This window comes from Ictidomys tridecemlineatus, chromosome 10, assembly GCF_052094955.1.
Source record: "Ictidomys tridecemlineatus isolate mIctTri1 chromosome 10, mIctTri1.hap1, whole genome shotgun sequence".
NCBI lineage: Eukaryota > Metazoa > Chordata > Mammalia > Rodentia > Sciuridae > Ictidomys > Ictidomys tridecemlineatus.
In genome coordinates, this window is record NC_135486.1 from 15366323 (window position 1) to 15386290 (window position 19968).

At 37.0% G+C, this 19968-nt stretch overlaps 2 protein-coding genes across 4 annotated transcripts in view; one reads left to right on the top strand and one right to left on the bottom strand.

Annotated features, from left to right (window-relative positions):
• Positions 1 to 1173: 1173 nt before the first annotated feature.
• Positions 1174 to 10215, bottom strand: Arpc5 (actin related protein 2/3 complex subunit 5). The gene is made up of 4 exons (XM_078022470.1): positions 9846 to 10215; positions 7403 to 7474; positions 4940 to 5116; positions 1174 to 2571 (listed from the first exon to the last, which is right to left on the bottom strand). Exons 1-4 carry the CDS (start codon positions 9987 to 9989, stop codon positions 2509 to 2511), a joined length of 456 nt encoding a protein of 151 aa, XP_077878596.1. The 5' UTR covers positions 9990 to 10215; the 3' UTR covers positions 1174 to 2508.
• A 198-nt stretch (positions 10216 to 10413) lies between these two features.
• Positions 10414 to 19968, top strand: part of Rgl1 (ral guanine nucleotide dissociation stimulator like 1) — a 238894-nt gene continuing 229339 nt past the window's right edge. For all 3 annotated transcript variants that reach the window (XM_040277558.2, XM_040277560.2, XM_040277559.2), the window contains exon 1: positions 10414 to 10835. The gene's annotated coding sequence lies outside the window, so the exon portion shown is untranslated. The remainder of the gene's footprint in view (positions 10836 to 19968) is intronic.

Consider the following 19968-nt stretch of genomic DNA (forward strand, 5'->3'; position numbering starts at 1 on the left):
CTTTGGAAGGATGTTCTAGATCCAAACCATAATAGTACCGACATCTTACTTCCCAAATAGCTGAAAGCAACTTGTGAGAAAGACCCAGACCTTACTCTTCTGCTGTGTCCCTTATGACCCTGGTGAAAACACTAAATGCTTAAAAGAATTGGTTAATTTGTAACCAGTTTTACATTGATTTCACTTGTGTATAGTAAGAGATTTCCTTGAGTTCTCATACTCGGCTTGTGCAGCTGTTACCTAACAACCAAAAAAGGGTATGTTTGCTGTTTTTCCTTTTCAAAAAATGGCAAAACAATAAATCACTAATATTAAAGTAGAAAGAAGTGGTAAGTAAAGAACCTCTTTACCTAAAAAAAATTTGAGTAAAAGTGCAAATTGGCACTTATGTTTTTTCCTACAACTAATCTAAATTCTTCACAAGTGATGGCACTGTCATGGCTACTACAGCCTGGGCTGGCATGTAGCTAGGATGCATCAGTTGAGCCAGAGGTTTCTAGCTGCTAGCTATTGGTCCAGTCCCTATGCTGTATTGCTCACCGTATTTTTACTATCTTCCCTTAGTAAGGCTGAGAGGCGGCAGATTTTAAACATATCCATTCTTATGAATATAGAATACTGAATTCCAGAATTTCCCCCAAAACTTCAGTCTCAAAAATGAGTTAAGAACTCTATGAAAAAGTACCTCCCCCGCCTTTTTTCATATTTAAAAATGGTTATGCTATACCTACTTGATTACTTCTAATACCTATTGCTTGGTTTCTCCTAACTTATAGCCTTCTGAATTGCCTGGTAGCTTTTAAGGATTTAAAGTAGGAAGTTAGAGCAAACAGAAGTTGCTCTAAGACAGATATATGAAATGGTTTGAGGTGTGAGAAAGAGTTTAGATACTGGGAGTAAATGGCTGCAGCTGCTGGGTGCCTAGATCTTTGGGCAGTGATGCTTCCAGTAGTTCTGTGGTATCTAGGGGTCTATGGAATCACTCTGAAGGCTTCAGCAGTGCCCTGACACATTAACTACTTACTCCTCTTCTCTACTACCTTGTATGTGTATAAAATAATTTTATAAACCCTACAAAATCAGTTCTTGTCAAGAGTACAATACATGGTGGTAGCACCAGGAAACCTTTCCTCTTAATTAACCACACATTCATGAGCATTACAGTAAGAAAAATAAATTATTCAACACTGACATTTTATTTTCTGAAGTTTTATCATTTTTACAAAACAAAACAAAAAGCAGGTATCAAAAACAGCAGAGTTTATAGAATTTCTGCACCAGTTTTCATATAAGTCAGTGATTATGAAACTGGTAGCCAATGTAAATACTAAACACAGGCTAATTTCCCTCTTGGTCATATGCTTTCAGGTGGTTTTTTTGGAGCTACTCTGAAACAATAGCTTTTTATAAGCACCGGCCACTTTTTGAGAACTGATTTGGTTTGTCCAACAAAGTAAACAATTTTTTGCTGTGTGACTTTTTTTTTTAAGAAACACTGAGCTGAACACAGAATATGTTATTTGTTTGGATCTGAACCAAATCTTTTGAGATCCTAATTACCCTGAAGAACACTGAGGACATTTATAGGGCATACTAAATGGTATAATAAATATATGTCATCATAATGTCTAAGGCAGCTACTATTTTTCTAAAGAAACAGTATTTCATTCAGAGGCTGCCCAGAGTTTGAACTACATCATAGTTTCCTCATCCTTTTTGATTTGGAGTAGTTTCCCCAAAGGGAGCCACATTATTGACACAACAAAGCTTTAATATCAAGCCAAACAGGTTCTGTTAATTTATAGATACACCTGTATAGAACAAGACTCCTTGTTCAGAACCCTGGGTGACCACAAAGAAATCAAGAGGCCATGATAATTGAATGTTGAAAGGAAGTAGCGTTCTTAAAACTCACAGCATAATCTGGAGACAAGGAGAAATAAAATTGGAAATTAGTAATGATTTTCACCCACCACTTGTTCCAGAAACACATTTTGCTTAAATAAGGGAAGTATGGTCCAGTTTTGCAATGTTAATAGCTGCCAGTTTCTCAAATATATATATATTTAATAAAGATCACTTCCTGACTAGCAAGGAGTTAGGAAACTGGCCTCAAATTCTGATCTGATCCCTCGTATTAGTGTGGCGGGGGGAACAAACCAACAACACAGTAACCAGCTGATAGGGGTTTAAGATTGCACAATTAAATCTGAATGTACATGATACTCTACCCAGACTGGTATAAACATCATTGAAATGGTTACAAGAGGATGAAACAAAATCCTGCTGAAACCAAATTTCCTCCACACTATCCCAATTTTCATGAAAGGAAAACTGGCATGTAATTTTCTTCTTTATAGATATGAAAAAGGAAGCAAGAAGGCAAAGCTGAGAAAAACAGATGCTACCCACAGGGCAGCCGTGGCATTTGGTTGTTTTGGTCTTTGTACCAGCAACTCCCACTCCTGCAGTGGATCCAGTTCCTGCTGGACTACACCTCCTGCTGGACTACACCGTCTTCCTTGCAGTCAGGACACGAACAATGGACCCTACTCCTCCAGCAGCGAGTGCCTATAACAAACCAAATGTAAATGTTCACAGAATACTGAAAGGCTATGTCTCATATAAATAATTTTTTTTTCCTTCAAGAAGGAATGTACAGCACAGATTGTGAATTCATTAACAAGTATTTCTTCAGCACTCATTATACACCAGACACTGTTTTATGCATTAAAGATATAATAATAAATAAAAATTTTAATATCCATGCTTTCTCAGAGTTTATATTCTAGTCAACTTAGTTTACAGTCTAGCACATTGTTTCTAAATCATGTTTTGAAAACATGCATCCTAATGTTCTTACCTAAAACAGGTGCTCAAATATGAATTGAGGACATTCTGTATCTCTTTCTCATCACAGGAAGAAAATCAAATTGAGATCAACCATCTAACTTCCATTTAGATTTGTGAGTTTGTAGGAAGATATTATTTAATAGCTAAAAACTTAGAAACTTTGTAACTTGAAAATTTGAAAGCCAAGACAGTATTAGGAACCCGAAGCTCTGGTTACTTCAAAAAATACCTGCTAAATACTTGCTGTATACCACTATGTTTCAAGCGCTGTGCCAGATGCTGGGGATAAAAAATTGAATACATCTAGTAGCTTCTGCTCTGCTGGAAAGAAACCGTCTTATAAACAGAACATTTTAATGTAATATATGAAAAGGCAAGAGTTATGACAGAGTGCTACAAAAAACAAAAGGCACACGCCCAGCCTGACAGCAAAGAGGAATGTTTTAGGTAAGTCTTCCGGGAGAAAAACAATGTTAAATGGATAAGGAGGTGACAGACAGCAGAAAAACCACAAGCAAATGTACGGAGGTGTGAAAAGGGAAAAGGCTGGCTTTGCTGTAGCTCAAGGGAACAATGACATGGCAGAGATTAGTCTTGGGAACTTGGACTTTATTCTTCTGGTGACTGACAAAGGTACATTTGGGTTTTAAAAAGATTATTCTAGTGGCTGGGTGGAGAACAGATTTGAGGGAGGCAGACTGGCAGCTGGGATGCCAGTTAAGAAGCTATAGCAACAGACTGGAGAGATGCTGTGAACCGGGTGGCACGTTACAGATGCACTTGGGTGGATGGATCTGAGAAGTGTTTAGGAGGTAAGAGTGGTAAAAACTCACGACAAGCAGCAGCGAAGACTTGACACATGCCTCCCGCTTCCTCATTTATAAAGAGGAATGGCAAGTTTTTCCTTCTAGTATTTTTATGAGGATCTAATGAATTAACATGGAAAGTTCTTGGGAGAGTACCTGGAATATACCAAGTTCTCAACAAAAATGCATGAAAATGGAAGAAGGGATTTAAAAATTATTAATTTTCCTTGTTCTCCCATTTAAAAAAAATTTTTATAGTCATAAATGGACAGAAGGCCTTTGTTTATTTTTATGTGATGCTGAGGATCGAACCCAGCGCCTCATGTATGCTAGGCAAGTGCTCTGCCACTGAGCTACAGCCCCAGCCCCTCAGCTACAGCCCCAGCCCCTCCTTATTCTCTTTAAAAAAAACAAAAACAAAACGAAAAACCCCACATTGTGGCAAAATACATAACAAAATCTGCCATTTTAACCATCTTTTTTAAAAAAATTTTTTTAGTTGTACATGGACACAATATCTTTTATGTATTTATTTTTATGTGGTACTGAGGATCAAACCCAGTGTCTCACACATAATGAGGCAAGCACTGAGCTACAGCCCCAGTCCTTAACCATCTTTAAGTATAAAAATTCAGTGATATTAATTATATTCCTAGTGTTGAGCAGCCATCACCATTATCCATTATCAAAACCTATTCATCACTCTAAAACAGGCACTCTGCTCCTATTAAGCAGTGACTCCATATTCTGCTCTTCCTCCAGTCTCAGGTAAGCTCTAATTACTTTCAGTTCCTTTAAATCTGCCTATTTCAGATTATAATATATATTTTTTTGTCTGGCTTATTTCATTTAGTATAATGTTTTACAGGTTGATCCATGCTTTCTAATAGCAAATTCTTGTTTATAGATGAATAATACTCCACTGTAGGTATGTACTACATTTTATCTGTTTATCTTGGGTTGTTTCCTTCTTTTGATCACTATAAAATAATTATTGGTTTTTACTCCTTATTTTCTTTTGCAAAGATTTTATTTAATTAAAAGTAAAGACAAGGCTTAATGAGTCATAATATATATGCTTAGTATACGTGAATAAATGTGTTGTACACCAGAATCTCTTAAAAGACGACCAAGGCTAGTAAGCACATACCTGAACTTATTTTCATGCATTTTATTGGTAAATAATGTGTTGTACAGTCAGGCCAATGTAGTTACTAAGGTGAGAGAGGCATTGATACCCTCTATTATAAGGAAAACAGTTGTACAGATTTATTACTTACCTTTTCATGCCACTGTAGTAACATAGCACTGCTATTGTCAGATGGGCTCTCAAAGCCCTTATAAATATACTTCATTAGGAGATCCACACCATTCTTGTCCAGAGATTGAACAGCCTTTTCGATATCATTAGCTTTAAAAGAGATGAGCACCTTCAAGACAATGCTGCCTGCACGATCCTGGGGGGTAAATATATAATAAACATTCAGATATATGCCAGGGGCTACAATTTAGAAAGGTCACCCTGAGGTGATATTTGAATAAAGACCTGAAAAATGCAAAAGAGGAAATCTGTGGGATATGGAAGTGTTTCAGATGGAGAAGGAACAAGTGCTGTAGTGCGGGTTCTGTGTGTTCAAAGGACCCCATACGGTTAGAGCAGAGTGGTCAGAGTAGCAGGACAGAAGTCAGGTTTGGGGAAGGCAGATCACGGAAGGCCTCCAGGCCATTGTAAGGACTCTGGATTTTACTCTAAGACATTGGAGGGTTTTAAGAGCATTGCTATAATCTGATTCATATTTTAATCATTTTATTGTCTATGTTGAGAATAAGCTGTGGGTGCAGGGAAGCAAGGCAGAAGCAGGGAGCCCAGTTTGGAAGTGGCTGCAATAATACAGGCTGGTTTTGGGTTAGCATGGCACTAAAGGTGGTGAGAAGTAGATAGATTCCTGACATAATTGGAGGCAGAGCTGAAAACAGATTGGTGTGGTAATTTCACAATTAAACAAATTTAAATTTCACTTCTTAGTCTTAAAAAAATGCTATCAAATAAGGAAACTAGTTTGAAGTTCTACTTTGAACTATGCTTTAGAAATTTTTTCTTTAAAATTTTATTTTAAAATATTTAGAAAACTTAAAATAAGTTTTATATCTATAGATATGAAATATAGTGATATTCCATCCTCGTGATCCTTTTCCTTCTGGTAAAAAAAAAATTTTTTAACCCATTTAGCAAAGCAAAAGGAACACTTAATTGACCCTTTCATCATAATTCAACACAGTGTGCTATCTTTGGCATCCCTATTGGAAAGATTTTACAGAATGTTTCTACCACCTATTGCTATCTCTAGTTTAAATGATCTGATTTAGAAAAATATCTGTGTACCCAGAGTTATAACCTCCCACCCACAAGCTGTGATAAAAACCACCCACATGAAAGCAGAAGGTGGTAAAATCAAAATTTCAATGATGTTCCTAATAACTTTTTAAAAAGCAAAGAAAAATTCCCTCATGAAACACTATGTTGCCTGGATAATAATTATCGTGCATTTATTTAAGCTATGTACTACTATTCAATTAAGGAGTTTTGAGGTTCTACAACATATAAATAGCCACTGACAGTGCAATGATGTTTTAGGATCCATTTCATTTGTTTGTTTGTAATATGGGCAATATATATATATATATTTGTGTGGTGATGGAGACTGAACCCAGGGCCTTGTGCATTCGAGGCAAGCACTCTACCAACTGAGCCCCAGCCTGGCAATATGTTCTTTTAAAATTTTTTTAATAAATATTTTTTCTTTTATTAATGCATTAGTTATATAACAGTTGGGTTCATTTTGACAAAACCATGTATGCGTGGAATTTGATTTACTTATGCTTCATTTTAAATAATAAATGAGGAAACAGGTCCTGAAGAATTAGTGAATGACTGCAACAGGGAATGGAAGTTGCACAATTTTTCTGAAGGGCAATTTGGCAATATCTTATGTACCAAAAGGCTTAAAAAATGTGCATTCCTTGGTCCAGTGGCTCACTTCTAGGAGTTTGTTAAAAGAAAATAATTAAAATTTATCCCAAGTTATTCCCATCATACATACAGCAAGAAGAAAAATAGTCAATGACAAAAAATCAGTTATATCTAAACTGCAGCACACTGGTGTACAACAGTTAAGAATGCTATAGAAATAAACTTATTGTTAGGAAAGTTGTTCCTGGACATTTTATTCAGATGAAAAGCAGGTTATAAATGCTATTTTTATAAAAACAAAAACACTCAAACTCTATAAGCATATAGCAACATCAAAAAGGAATAAATCTACCTCTGGGTAGCAATATTATGATCAACATTTAATCCCTTAATATGTGTGAGTTTTTTATAATAAACATTTATTTTTTTATAATTAAAAAGCTTCAAGAAAAAGTAGAATCTGTGTATTTTGATAAAAGTTTTAGTTACTTGTTAAGCCTTTGACTAAATTCAACCTGACTGCTCCTTTTTTAAACACACAGAAATGATTAAACTATCATTTGAATTCACCATGACTACCATGCAGCATTATTATATCTCATTTCATGTTACAGCATTCTTTTTTCACATGGAAAAGTATACTCTAAGTTATTCTACGTCAGAGATGGCGTTTAGTTAAAATATTTAATGACTTTGTGAGACTTCAGAGCATTTTTTTTTTTTAAGAATAATAAGTTATCAGTAGAGATCACTGTGTGTGGCTGTGACTCACCTTCACCGCCTGACTCTTGGTGTTGATAGGGGGATTTTTCAGAGCTGCCTGGAGAGCAGCTGTCATGTTTCCTGTGATGGTGGTTAAGGCAGTAAACAGCAAAGGATAGCCCCTGGGAAAGCATTACAACACCTGGAGTCCTTAGTTTAAGACCTGAGTTTATCCATAAGAAGAAAAATTTTCATTGTCACATGTTCAATATTGAAAACTCAAATGTGTTGGTTTCCAAAGTCACTCAAAGGCAAAATATTGAAATAAGAGAACGTCAGAATTAAAAAAAAAAGACTATCAAAGATTGATAATATTTTAATTCCAATGAAACACATATGCAAACATTATGTAGACTGGTTCTTAAGAAACCCTAAAATAGGGCTGGGGCTGTAAGCTTAGTGGTAGAGTGCTTGCCTAGCATGTGAGGAATTGAGTTAGATTCTTAGCACCTCATAAAAATAAACAAATAAAATAAAGGTATGCTGTCCATACATAACTACCAAAAAAACCCCCCAAAACAACAACAACAAAAAACCTCAAAACCAAAACCCTAAAATATACATTGGAATCATTAGGCCCCCAAATGAACTAAAATATATCGTATGTGATTTTAACTGTAAAAACATAAAGACTGAAGTTTATACTAAAATTATATTCTATATTAACTGACATGCTGGCATTATTACTCTAACAAGCTGAATGATATAAATAGCAATTTCTCAATACTGAACAAGAGGTATTACAGAAAATGTAATAATTCATATGACCTTTAGGTGGCAGTTTACTTTTTTTTTGTCTTATACATTCCTTCATACTTCAGAAAGGTTATTCAAACTGTGTTAGACCATACCTATTAGATTTAGTCTCTCTGAAAGCACTAGTGAGTTAGCAAGCATGAGAATCGGGAGGGCCAATCAAACTGTCAGAATGTACAGTCATTTCCCTAAAAGGAAAAACCACAAGAGAGTTCACTTGTTCCTCCATCTGTAGTACCAGACCAGGGCTGTGGCTCCCTGTAATAACAAGGGTAAGAAGAGACAATGCCTTTGTATTTTAGAATGAATTTATTAAAAAGAAGATCCACTGATAATGGATACCATAAATTACCTAAAATATTAGTTTTCCAAAACATCATTTATCCCTCCCTAATAAGAAATGTTTTAAGAAAGAATAATGCTTATCACTTATCTTAAGAAATAGGTATGAAGAAAGAAAACAAAGCTATAATTGTTAATAAGCTGTAATTTTCAAGGCTGCATGGACTTTCTAAAGAAGCACACCTTTTGTAGACTGGCATGTTTTTAAAGACCCCAACTAGTTAACAGGTAGGTACTTAAATAATGCAAAATAATAATAAATGATTGTGAAAGCTGTAGCAATCAAAGGAGAACCTATACAGCACATTGATAAATGTTTAATGCCATATTTAAGTGCCTTTATGAAAAGATACAGTTGTCATAAATATTTTTGCTCAGATTATTACTTCATTGTAGTTTAACAGGACACTGATAAGGAAAGAATGCACTCAAGGATAATCAGAAATGTATAAAGAGCTAGTGATTGAGATTTTTCTAAAATTACAGCTTTGTTTTTTGCAACATTTACATTCTCCTAAAAATGATATGATGTAAATGCTAATTTGCGATTATGAATATTCAAATATGCAAACCAAGAAACCAGGAACTGACAGCCATATTTTAACTAAAATGGAAACAATTTCATGATCACAAAAATGATTCTGCTTTATGCAAATGACTCATCTTCTATTTTATTCATTGGGGTTTATTTTAAATATTTCCAGGGATTCTCCACATGCATTCCCCGTCTTTTCTCTATTGTCCTATTCTTAGCAGATAAAAGGCTCCAAGCTTTCTCACTGGGAGTTTTCGTGTTCTGTAGTCACTCCCCACACCTGGTTAACAAATTATGTGCCACCTATGTTTTGCCAGATCCCTTTTTCTTAATGGGGTGGAGGGGAGCCCGTGGGCTAAGTACAGAGGACCTCAATTTGCGAACCGCTCCATCTCTCCCGGCTAGAAATAAACTACTCCAACGATACAAAACGCAAACCACATAACAAAAAGGCTGAAGACGCGCGCCCCCCGACCCCATCTGAAATTTCTGGAGCTAAAGCGATCCCCATAAAGAGAGTTCTGGGAGGAAACTTGGGCGCGGGCACCGGTCCGCGGCCGGTCCACACCTCCCGGCGCCGCGAGGGCGCGGCCCGCAGGACCGTCCCGAGGCCGCCACGCCCGCGCCACCTGAGGAATCCGGGCCTGGGCCGGCGGACGCAGCGGACCCGGGATCCCAGGAAGCCCCTGCCTTTCAGAAGAGGAGCCAGGTCCAAGCCGGGCCGCCGGGTGCTCGCGGCGCCCGACCCGGAGGGACTGTCTCCTCGGTCCCCGCCGCCCCGCGGGACAGGGGCCGGGCGGGGTCCGCGAACGCAAGGATATTGTCGCAGGCAGGAGTCCACCTCGCCCTCGTCGGGCCCGGCCTGCCCGTCGCCCCCGTCCTCCTCGTCCACGAACTTGTTCTCGTCGTACTCATCCACGTCCACCTTCCGGAAGCGGGCCGACGACACCGTGTTCTTCGACATCCCGGATCAGGACCCGTGGCCAAGGCCTCCTCCCGCTGCTGCCTCTAGCTCAGCAAGCCCAGCCCGGCAGAAACCCACTGCACGGCTCTGGATTCACTTCCCTCTTCCGTTCTGGGGCGTAGCCGCAGCCACGGCTCGGGCGGTTCTGGGCCTGCGCGCTGGTCCAGCTTCTTCCTCCTCAGGTTCGCGCTCTCCTCCAGCCCCCACGCCGCCCCCGCGCTCCTCGGGGAGCGCGCGCGAGGGAGGGCGCGCGCAGGACACTGCGCAGGCGCGGACTCGCTGCAGGAAAGGGGCGGGGCTGGGCGAAGGAGGCGGGGGCGGCCGGGCGGGCAGAAAGCGAGGCAGCGGGCAGAGGTAAGAGGCGATTGGTTGCCGGGTCAGTCACGTGATCAACAGGAGGTTCCCATAGAAACGCTTTTCTGCGGTCCAGTCTTGGGGGCTTTAGGTTTTCGGCGATGGGCACCGGGGGCGGGTGGCCTTGGCTTTTTCTGCCTCCGCTGTCGCTGGCATTGACCTGTCCTCGGGGTCCTGCATAAGGTCGGGCCCGTCCGGACGTACCTGTGGGTTGGGATGGACTGGCTGCAGGACTCAGTCCCCTGCAGTTGGCAGGAGTATGGGACAGAGTGATGCACGCCCGGGCGCCCAGCATCATTCTAGTCTTCGGAGTCGTGGCTTCGGACCTCGCGCTGCCTGGGGCTGCGTTCCTGAGCTCCAAGCTCCTTTCGCGGGGTTGAAACTACGTTGCTCGGCCAGCGGGAGGTCCCCAAGGACGGAGTCGAAAGGTCAAATCTTATTTCTCAGAGCTGTGTGACAGCAGAACGACCGGACTTGGAGAATCTGAACTCGGTATCCTATCCTTAGGGAGGGAGGGGAAGGTGTCTGGGCAGGGGTTGGGGCTGAGTGGCAAAACTGGGGTGAACTTGTAGAATTCGAGGCAGAGACGATCATTCATATCTTAAAATAAGTGGTTATTTGGAGCAAGAATGTGAGAAAAGGGTAGGCGAGTTATTCTTTCCAGTGCTGAGGGAAAACAAATTCTGTAAGAATTAATAGAAACTAGATTTTTAAGATTGATATTTATGATTTAAGATTTTATGGGCCATATTTTTAGATTATCTTCCATATTTCCATTTCTGAGAGCAGAGCTCTTATTAAGGAAGTCAAGGCACTAAGATTAAGGAATGGTAGTTGAGATCTGTGAATCACACTGTAGTATAGGTATTTGCAGAATAATATTAATTTGGACTTTTGCTGGACATTGCCCAGGTGCAGGTCCACCTCCAGCCGAAGGCTGACTATTTTCTATTTGAGTACCTCATCCTTGATTTCCTATGCTGCATTAAACAGATGACTGAGCTTGGAAAACCCTGGATTGGGTCTTCATGACTCTTCCACTCAAAATTTGCATGATTGAGGCATGTTGGTTAAAATTCTGAATCTCAGGTACCTTATCACTAAAATGGGGCTAATAAAGTGTCTTCACAAGATTGTGCTCAGGACAATCTTGTGAACACAAAAGTGTTTCAAGTCTCTAAAATTCAACATTAATGTAAAATGCATGATACCTATACCATTGGTTTGAGTACTAATTTCATAAATTATATTTATTTATCATCTTATATTGCCCTTGAAAGAAATATCAAGATGCTGAATGGCAGAGGCTGTCTTATTTTGCTTTTGTATCTTCCTTCCACTTGACATAAAGCCAGGCATGCAGAAGGTACTCAATTCATGATTGATGACTGAATAAAATGTGAAAAGCAGTACAGTTTCCCAGTCACACTGAGATTAGTGAATCAGTTAAAAGAGGAGAGAAATCTCAAAATCAAGCCTTTGTTGTACACATATACATACACACATACGTCTCTGTGTGTGCATGTATGTAAAGAAAGCTGTTCAAGAATAGAATGCATCCTTTTTTTGGGAGGAAGGTGAAGAGCAATGTAGAATTTTTCCCCACACCCAAATAAATCATCCTTCCAGAATATATAACATTTAAGTGATAGAATTGAATAGAAGTGACATTTCCTTAAATTAATATTCACATTATGAGTGAAAATTCTACTAGGACTGTCTTAGGACAGCAAAAGAATATTTAGAATATTTTCTACCTGTTGGTAATATTTATTTAAAAATGTATATAGCCAGTGTAAGGTCATTACCACAGTGCAGGGCATTATATAACTTAGAATAAAGATTTGTTTTAATGTTTTTCTGTTTTTATCTTTTGCTAACTTTAGTATAAGCTACATGGCTTACTTTTTTAGATGTTGAACTGATTGTACTTTCTGTTCTTTTAAATCAAGATTTTCTTTGAAGAGAAAATTGAACATTAGATGCACTGTTGAGTGCAAATGGGAGCAAGAGTTTAAGCCTTAATACATCCTTTCTGTTACAATTCTATTATTTGTACTGCCTTATTTAGGTGGTATTTTTTGTTGTTGTTACTGTTGTTCTCTTATTTTAGAACTGAGAGAATCCTGGGATAGAAATCAACTTAATGGAATGGTGGAAAGAATTTTAAAAATCAGTTGCTCAAGGGTGTAATTGTCTTGATTGCTCATAATTTTGCTCTATATGTTGAATGTATTAAATGTGACAGTGTGTTTGATATTGCTTCACAGTGATCCAAGTGTCTACTACATAGCACATACTCAACACATTTCTATCCAATGAATTGATCTGACAAGTTAATCTTGAAATAATTGTTAAGACAGAGCATTTTTTTTACAGATACATTAATTATCTCCCTACCCTCATTAACTAATATAAGCTTTAAGGAAATTTTGTGTGTGAAGAAATCTGTTCTTAGTTATCTTTTAATTAGAAAATACACACTATTCTACTTCTTTGCAAAACCTAAATTTTTAATGTTTACAATGATGCTTAATTAATCTAAGGTAATTTTATTCTCCTTATTTTATTTTTCAAATGAGCATCTTTTCCTTGATGTAAAGGATCCATAAGGTTTTGAGATAAATTATTGATTGTGCAAATAACCTGGTTTGATACAATAATAAAGCAAGACTGAATTTTCCCAAGGTTAATGCTCTCTATGTATTTCTCTGATGATGCAGTCAAAGATATTTTTAGTTAGAAGGGATTTTAATAAAACTATACTATGATAGGTCTTTTTATCAGTTATTTTAAACTAAAACCTCTCTTATGTGCTTCATTTCCCCAAACCTGCCACTAAATACTTTTTTTAAAAAAAAAGATGGATGCAATATTTTTACTTTATTTTATTTATTTTTTTGTGGTGCTGGGATCGAACCCAGTGCCTCACATGGGCAAGGCAAGCACTCTACTGCTGAGCTGTAACCCCAGCTCCTAAATACTTTTTAAAATATCTTTTTTTAGTTGTAGATGGACACAGTATTCTTATTTCTTTTTATGTGGTGCTGAGGATTGAACCCAGTACCTCACATGTGTGAGGCAAGGGCTTTACCACTGAGCCACATCCCCACCCCGCCATAGCATGGCACTGTATTTTTTTTATTATTATTTGAAGTGGAAGTGAACTTTGTTAATCAAATATGACAAGCTTGTATAATGATATAAATATTTGAATTTCAGTTCTGCTAATGATAGAGTTTAGTAACATGGTTTTTTAGCCCCATAGTTACTACAGTATAAAAAGATTTTTAGTTTGTTACCCATATACTATATTATGGTTTAATGCTTCCTCTAATATTCCATCAACTAGTGCTGTGTTGAAAATATCAGCCTTCTAAACTTCAAGTTTTTTCTTTGTAACTAGTTATAACTTTATGTAATTTTAAGATTACACACTGAGGTAAAGTAGGTAGGGAGAACTATTTAAGACCTTTATGTGATGTGTTTATGAGTACTTCAAAGATCCAATAAATTATAAATCTGTACTCTTAGGAAAAAAATTTAATGCCAAATAGAAGAATAAGCCTTGTTTTTTCTTAAAAACATTGTCATGAATGAGACCTTTATTCCATTTAATGTTTTAACTGCTTATGATATAAAGGGAAACTACAGATTTTACACATATTTATCCTGTATTCCTTCCCATCACTGGGATATCATAATGCTAACAGTTATTTTAAGATGGTATCTCATGTCACAGTATACAATCATTGTATTTGAGATAATAATTTTTTTGTGACCATTGATTGTTGATCATCTTCCTCTCACAAAAAAATTGAATTGAACATATAGTGCCCTGTATCAAAGCTATATTCCCATCCCTTTAAAAAAATTTTTATTTTATTTATTTATTTATTTATTTTATATGGTGCTGCGGATTGAACCCAGTGCCTCACGCATGTGAGTCTAGCACTGTTCAGCCACTGAGCTACAACCCCAGCCTATCCCAATCCTTTTATTTTTAGCTTGAGACAGGGTCTCACTAAATTGCCAAGGCTAGCCTTGATTTTGTGATCCTTCTGCCTTAGCCACCCAAATTGCTGGGATTACAGGCATGTGCCCCTGTGGGGGACTGAGATAGCAATAATTAATATCTTATTTTCTAATTTTGTGTCATTCATTTTTCTTATCTTACTGCATTAGCTAGACTTCTGAAGAATGTTGAAAAACTGGGTAATAATAGGCTTCTCTGCTTTGTTCCTATTTTAATGGAATTATCTAGTATTTTACAGTTTGTGTTATATTTACTATTATTTTACTATCTTTAGGAATGACTGCTGTAATTATCCAATTTGGGGGGAATCTAATGACACAAATCATAATTTTTATTTTTTATTTTGCAAATGTAGTAAGTTATATTTACATATTTTTGGCACTGAAACATTCCCTTATTTTTAGACTAAACTCCATTTGGTTATGAAATGTTACTATTTTAATAACTTGCTGGATTTAATTCATTTATACCTTTTAAAATGATTTCAAATGTATATTTTTAAGTAAGATCGGTCCATAGTTTCATTGTGCTCTCTTTATCCAGTTTTGATATTAGGGTACCTAGCCTTGAAGATGAATTTAGAGGATTTCCAGCTTTTTCCCAATGCTGGAATAGTTTGAATGATAAAAAATAACCATGCTATTTGTTCTTTGAAAGTTGTAGAATATGCCTGCAAAATTATCTGGGTTTGCTGATATTATTAGAAATAGACCATTGATTGTTGATCATCTTCCTCTTACATGATTATTGATTTATTTGGTTTTCTTTCTCTTCTTCATTATTTTAGAGTTTATGTTTTCCTAGAAAATTGTGCATTTCATCTAGATTGCCAATTTGTTGATCAGAAATTGCACAAAATATTAAAATTTTTCAATATACTCCATGACCATAGATATTTTGGTTTTCTTTTTGCTACTTAAGCAACATATTAAAAGCATTTCTCTTCCAATCTGATTATTACAAATTCTAGCAATTTTTTTTGCTTCTTATAGAAAATAAAAAGTAAGCTCAGATTCATAATTTTGATAAAATTTGAGAGATCCTGCAATCTCTATAATTTCCTACTATCTCTATATCCTCCTACTAATTTCCTATAAAATATTATCATGCTAATATTTTATTTGAAACAAACAACCACTTATTGTTTAATGTGTCAGATACTTGGTAAATAAACCATTTATTTACATTATTTAATCTTGCAGTATCTATAGGGCTTAAGAATTACTGTTCCCATTAGTGTTTATGGATGAGTAAATTATGGCTCAGAGATAGTATATAACTCAGCCAGGAATATTCAGTTAGCTCCTGGCATTCTGGTATGGGAATGAGATCTGTCTGATTCCAAACTTTATGCTTTTAATTACCACTCTCTACTTTCAGCAAGTCTTTCTCTGATTGCCTACTATACTAAATATACTTAGTAATATCATTATTTTTTCTAAAATAATGATATTAGTAAGTATTAATGATTGAAATAAATCCACACAGTAGCTTGAAATGGACTATAAAGTGTCAAACTTAAAAAAAAGCTTATTGTAATGATTTTTAAAAGATATTTGTTTTCAGTTATTTCAATAAACTTTCCCTACTTTATCTCAGTTTTTTGTGAGTAGTCATAGAGCCTATTTTCTAATATTTACTCTAACACAAAAGATGTCACTTTTTTTGGCATGTAGATAAATCATTAATGTCAATTAGTAATTCCATATAATTAAAAATTATGGTAAAATACATATAACAATTTCCATTTTAAATGTACAGTTCAGTGGTATTAAGCACATTTACATTGTTGTACCACCATTACCACATTCGTGTCCAGATATTGTTTTTTTTTAATCTCACAAAACTGAAACTCTCTATCCATTAAACAGTAACTCCCTATTTTTCCTTCTCCCCAGCTGTTGGCAGCCACGTTTTACTTTCGGTCTCTTGAATTTGACTTCTTTAGGTATTTCATATAAGTGGAATCATATGATATTTATCTTTTTATGGCTGATGTATTTAATTTAGCATGATGTCCTCAAGGTTCATCCATGTTGTGACACATTTCAGAATTTCCTTCCTTTTCTTTATCCATTCACATGTCCAGGACCTTGGTTTACTTCCAGCTTTTGGCTGTTGTGAATAATGCTGCTATAATTATGGGTATACAAATATCTTTTAAGATTCTGCTTTCTTTTGTGTAGATACCCAGAAGAGGTATTGCTGGATCATACGGTAATTCTCTTTGAGAGGTTTTTGTTTGTTTTGTTTTGATTTTGTTTTTGGAACTAGTTCCACTTAATTTAACTGCATGGAACAATAAAACAGTGTTCCATTGCCTTGGGTCCTCTATTTGATACATCCCTGAGAGACAGGGATATCCAAAGTAAAATAATCCCCAAGATATGTGATTGGTATGAGGGGCTGGAAAAGAGGAAGTAGGGCTGGGTTGAGGGCCAAAGCTCTGGGATCTAGAATCTACTTAAGTTCTCTACCCTAACTTGCCCATCCTACCTGGCTCCCTTAGTATCCCAGATTCCCATGGGTAACATGGTTTGAGCAGAATTATAGAAAAGCCACAGGACACATACTAAAGGGATATTAATTTTTTCCTAGATTTCTGGTGAATCTGCATTGTTATTATTGAGGTAGGCATCAAAATGTAATGATGAACAGCATGGATTCTGAAATTAGATCTCCTGGGTTTGATTATCAGCTTAGCCTTTACTACTTGGGCAGATATTTAAGTTTTCTAAGCTGCAATTTATTCATTTGTAGAATAAGTATTATAATAATACTTGCCTTGTAGAATTATTGGGAGATTAAATGAGTTACTTTAAGTAAGTGCTTATAAACACCTTATATAGCTCTCACTAAATATTTGATAGTAAGAATATTATTTTAAATTAGTATAGGTACCACATACTTAAAATCCTTGGAAATGAAATGAATAGGATTCCATTCTGCAAGTGAAGTTTTTTGGATTGCATGCACCATGAATCAAAACAGATATTTAAAAGCTGTTTAAAGAAATATAATCTGCTCTCAAGTCAGGCCAGCAAGATTAGATTTTAACTTGACAAAATATCAAAATCTGTAGAAAGTCAGGCTGGGATTGTTGCATAATAGTAAAGTGTATGCTTAACATACATGAGGACCTTGTTTCAGTCCCTAGCATCCCCCAAGGAAATAAATGCTGTCAGTCACAAAAGGAGTTATAGAGGTCTGTGTTGTCTCTTACAGCCTAGGCTCACCCAAATACTATCCAGGGATAGACATCCTTGTACATATTACACTATTTCTTTCCAAGTGGCAGAGGTATCTCCACTACAAATTCAAATCTGATAGCACTAAGTGTTTGAATCATATGATGAACTCGTCTAGTCCCATAGAGCAACCTTCTTATTGTAATATCAGGAAGCTTATCTATGTGGAAAGGCACTATATGATGGATGACTTTGATATCTACTTGTATGTCCAGTTGTCTCACAGGAAATCAATACATTAGCATTTTACCTTTATATGTCTATCTTGGGAGCTTTATTAATCCAAGTCGGCCCCTGATTAATAAATCCACCCTCCTTATACTGACTGGGTAGTTAAGAGATTCACCAAGGTAATGCTGCCCTCTTTTCTCTTTTGTTGGTCTCGTGGGATACATCCCTATGTTTTTCACATCTCTGTATTGCTACCTGCTTTAACTCATTGGCTTCTATTCTTTTATTTGGAATTTCCATATGTGTGGTGGCAATGATAGTCTTCAATATCACCATTGCTGGTTTACTGAAGAGGGGTAGAGCATTCTAACTTCCCCTCCTTCATCCTTGGGTCAGCCCAACATATCCCAGAACCCATTGTGTGGCAAGCAAGGAAGACTGATCACTGCATGGTAAGGTCTCACTCTGTGGAAAGGTGGCTCTGCTGTGTGCCTTGTTACAGCAGGTGGAGCTGAAAGGAGCCTTAAAGATGAACTAACAGCTATGTCTTGTTTCACAGATGGGTAAAAAGGGATGACTTGCCTTGGACCATTTATCTTTATGCCCTCTGTTAGTCTCTTATCTAACGCTTGACTGTCCTGCCTTGGACTTCTGACCTGTCAGTAACATTCTTTTACTCAGCCCAGTCTTGCCTTAGCCAGTGTAAAAATGTAACCGAGAAAGGAATTTTTCCTTCCTGTTGTTGTGGCAACATATCTTTTTTTGTTACATACCATAAAAGTTCATCCTAGATTTTAGACCATGGATCCTTTGTGATGTTGTGGTCTACTTTACCATTTTAGAGAGAGATTTCATGCCAACAAATTGTGTGTGTGTGTTTGTGTGTGGTTTTGCTGGGGAAGGTGTTGAACTTACAGCTTTGTACATGCCATTGAGCTAGCTATACCCCAATCCCTTGGATCTGTTTTTTTTTTTTTAAAACTTTGTTTATTTTTATGTGGTGCTGAGGATCAAACACAGTGCCTCACACATGTGAGACAAGTGCTGTACCACAGAGCTACAACCTCAACTCCCTTGGATCTATTTTATAACAATCAGAAATGACCGATTTGTCATGTTGGGATCTTTTTTCTTTTTATCATAACGTTCCAAATAATGGACATATGAGTCCATGAGCTGATATAAACTTCAGTAGCACCTTTTTAAATAATAATCACTGTATACCCATGGTAAAATTATATTCCAATAATTCTATAAAAATTTGCAGGCTAACAATAGAAATTTATTTTTAATAATTTTATTCATGTTTATTTTACACAATACTAACTTCTATTCCTAAAACATTTTTTTCTTTTATTTCTTCCTTCCTCTTCCTCCTCCCCTTTTTCATGAAGTTTTATGTGCTCTAATGTAATAGTGAAATATCTTATTAACTTAGCATTTGTGTGTGTGCATGTGTGAGTATTTTAATATAAAGGCCAGTTCTATAAAGATGAGTATACATTTTCTTATAATTCATCTTTACATATTTCTGAGAGGGAAGAGATAGCAAATGTGTATTAAGCATAAGTAAAGTGGTTTCATTTAAGTGACTCAAAGGGTTAGTCAAAGAGTGCTTCCTAAAGGAGTGTGCTTTGAATTAGATTTTAAGAGAAGTTACGGATATACACTGGTAAAGAGGAAGGGGTCAGAAAAGGGAAATCAGCACATACAAATTATGCATTGGTGAACTGAATTAGAAGAAGGGGAAATGGGTGCTAACAAAAAGATGTCCCTTGGAGGGTGGTTAAGCAGGCACTTGGCAGCAGTGAAGAGATCTTGGGGAGTAATGATTGGTGAGTTTACTGAGATGCAGTCTCAACCTTGCTATCCACATTCTGCCTGGATATTGTGCTAGATTCTGAAGGAGACTCTAAGGTGGCGGGGAGTGGGGGTGGTGGTGCAGAGCATGAGCTTGTCCTACAGAACTTAAAATCTTACCAGTGAAACAAGGCAACAAGGAGCTCTGGGAGCCAGTGCGAGTGGTTCTGGTGATGTGGTCTGTGAAGGGGGGCCTTTGGTGATTGTCTTGCATCATCCAGCCCCTGTCATTTGCTCAGGAGGGAGAGTTCTGAGCTGGAAAAGGTCCACTGAGTAGGTGGCTACGTTTCAATTTTTATAACTATATGTA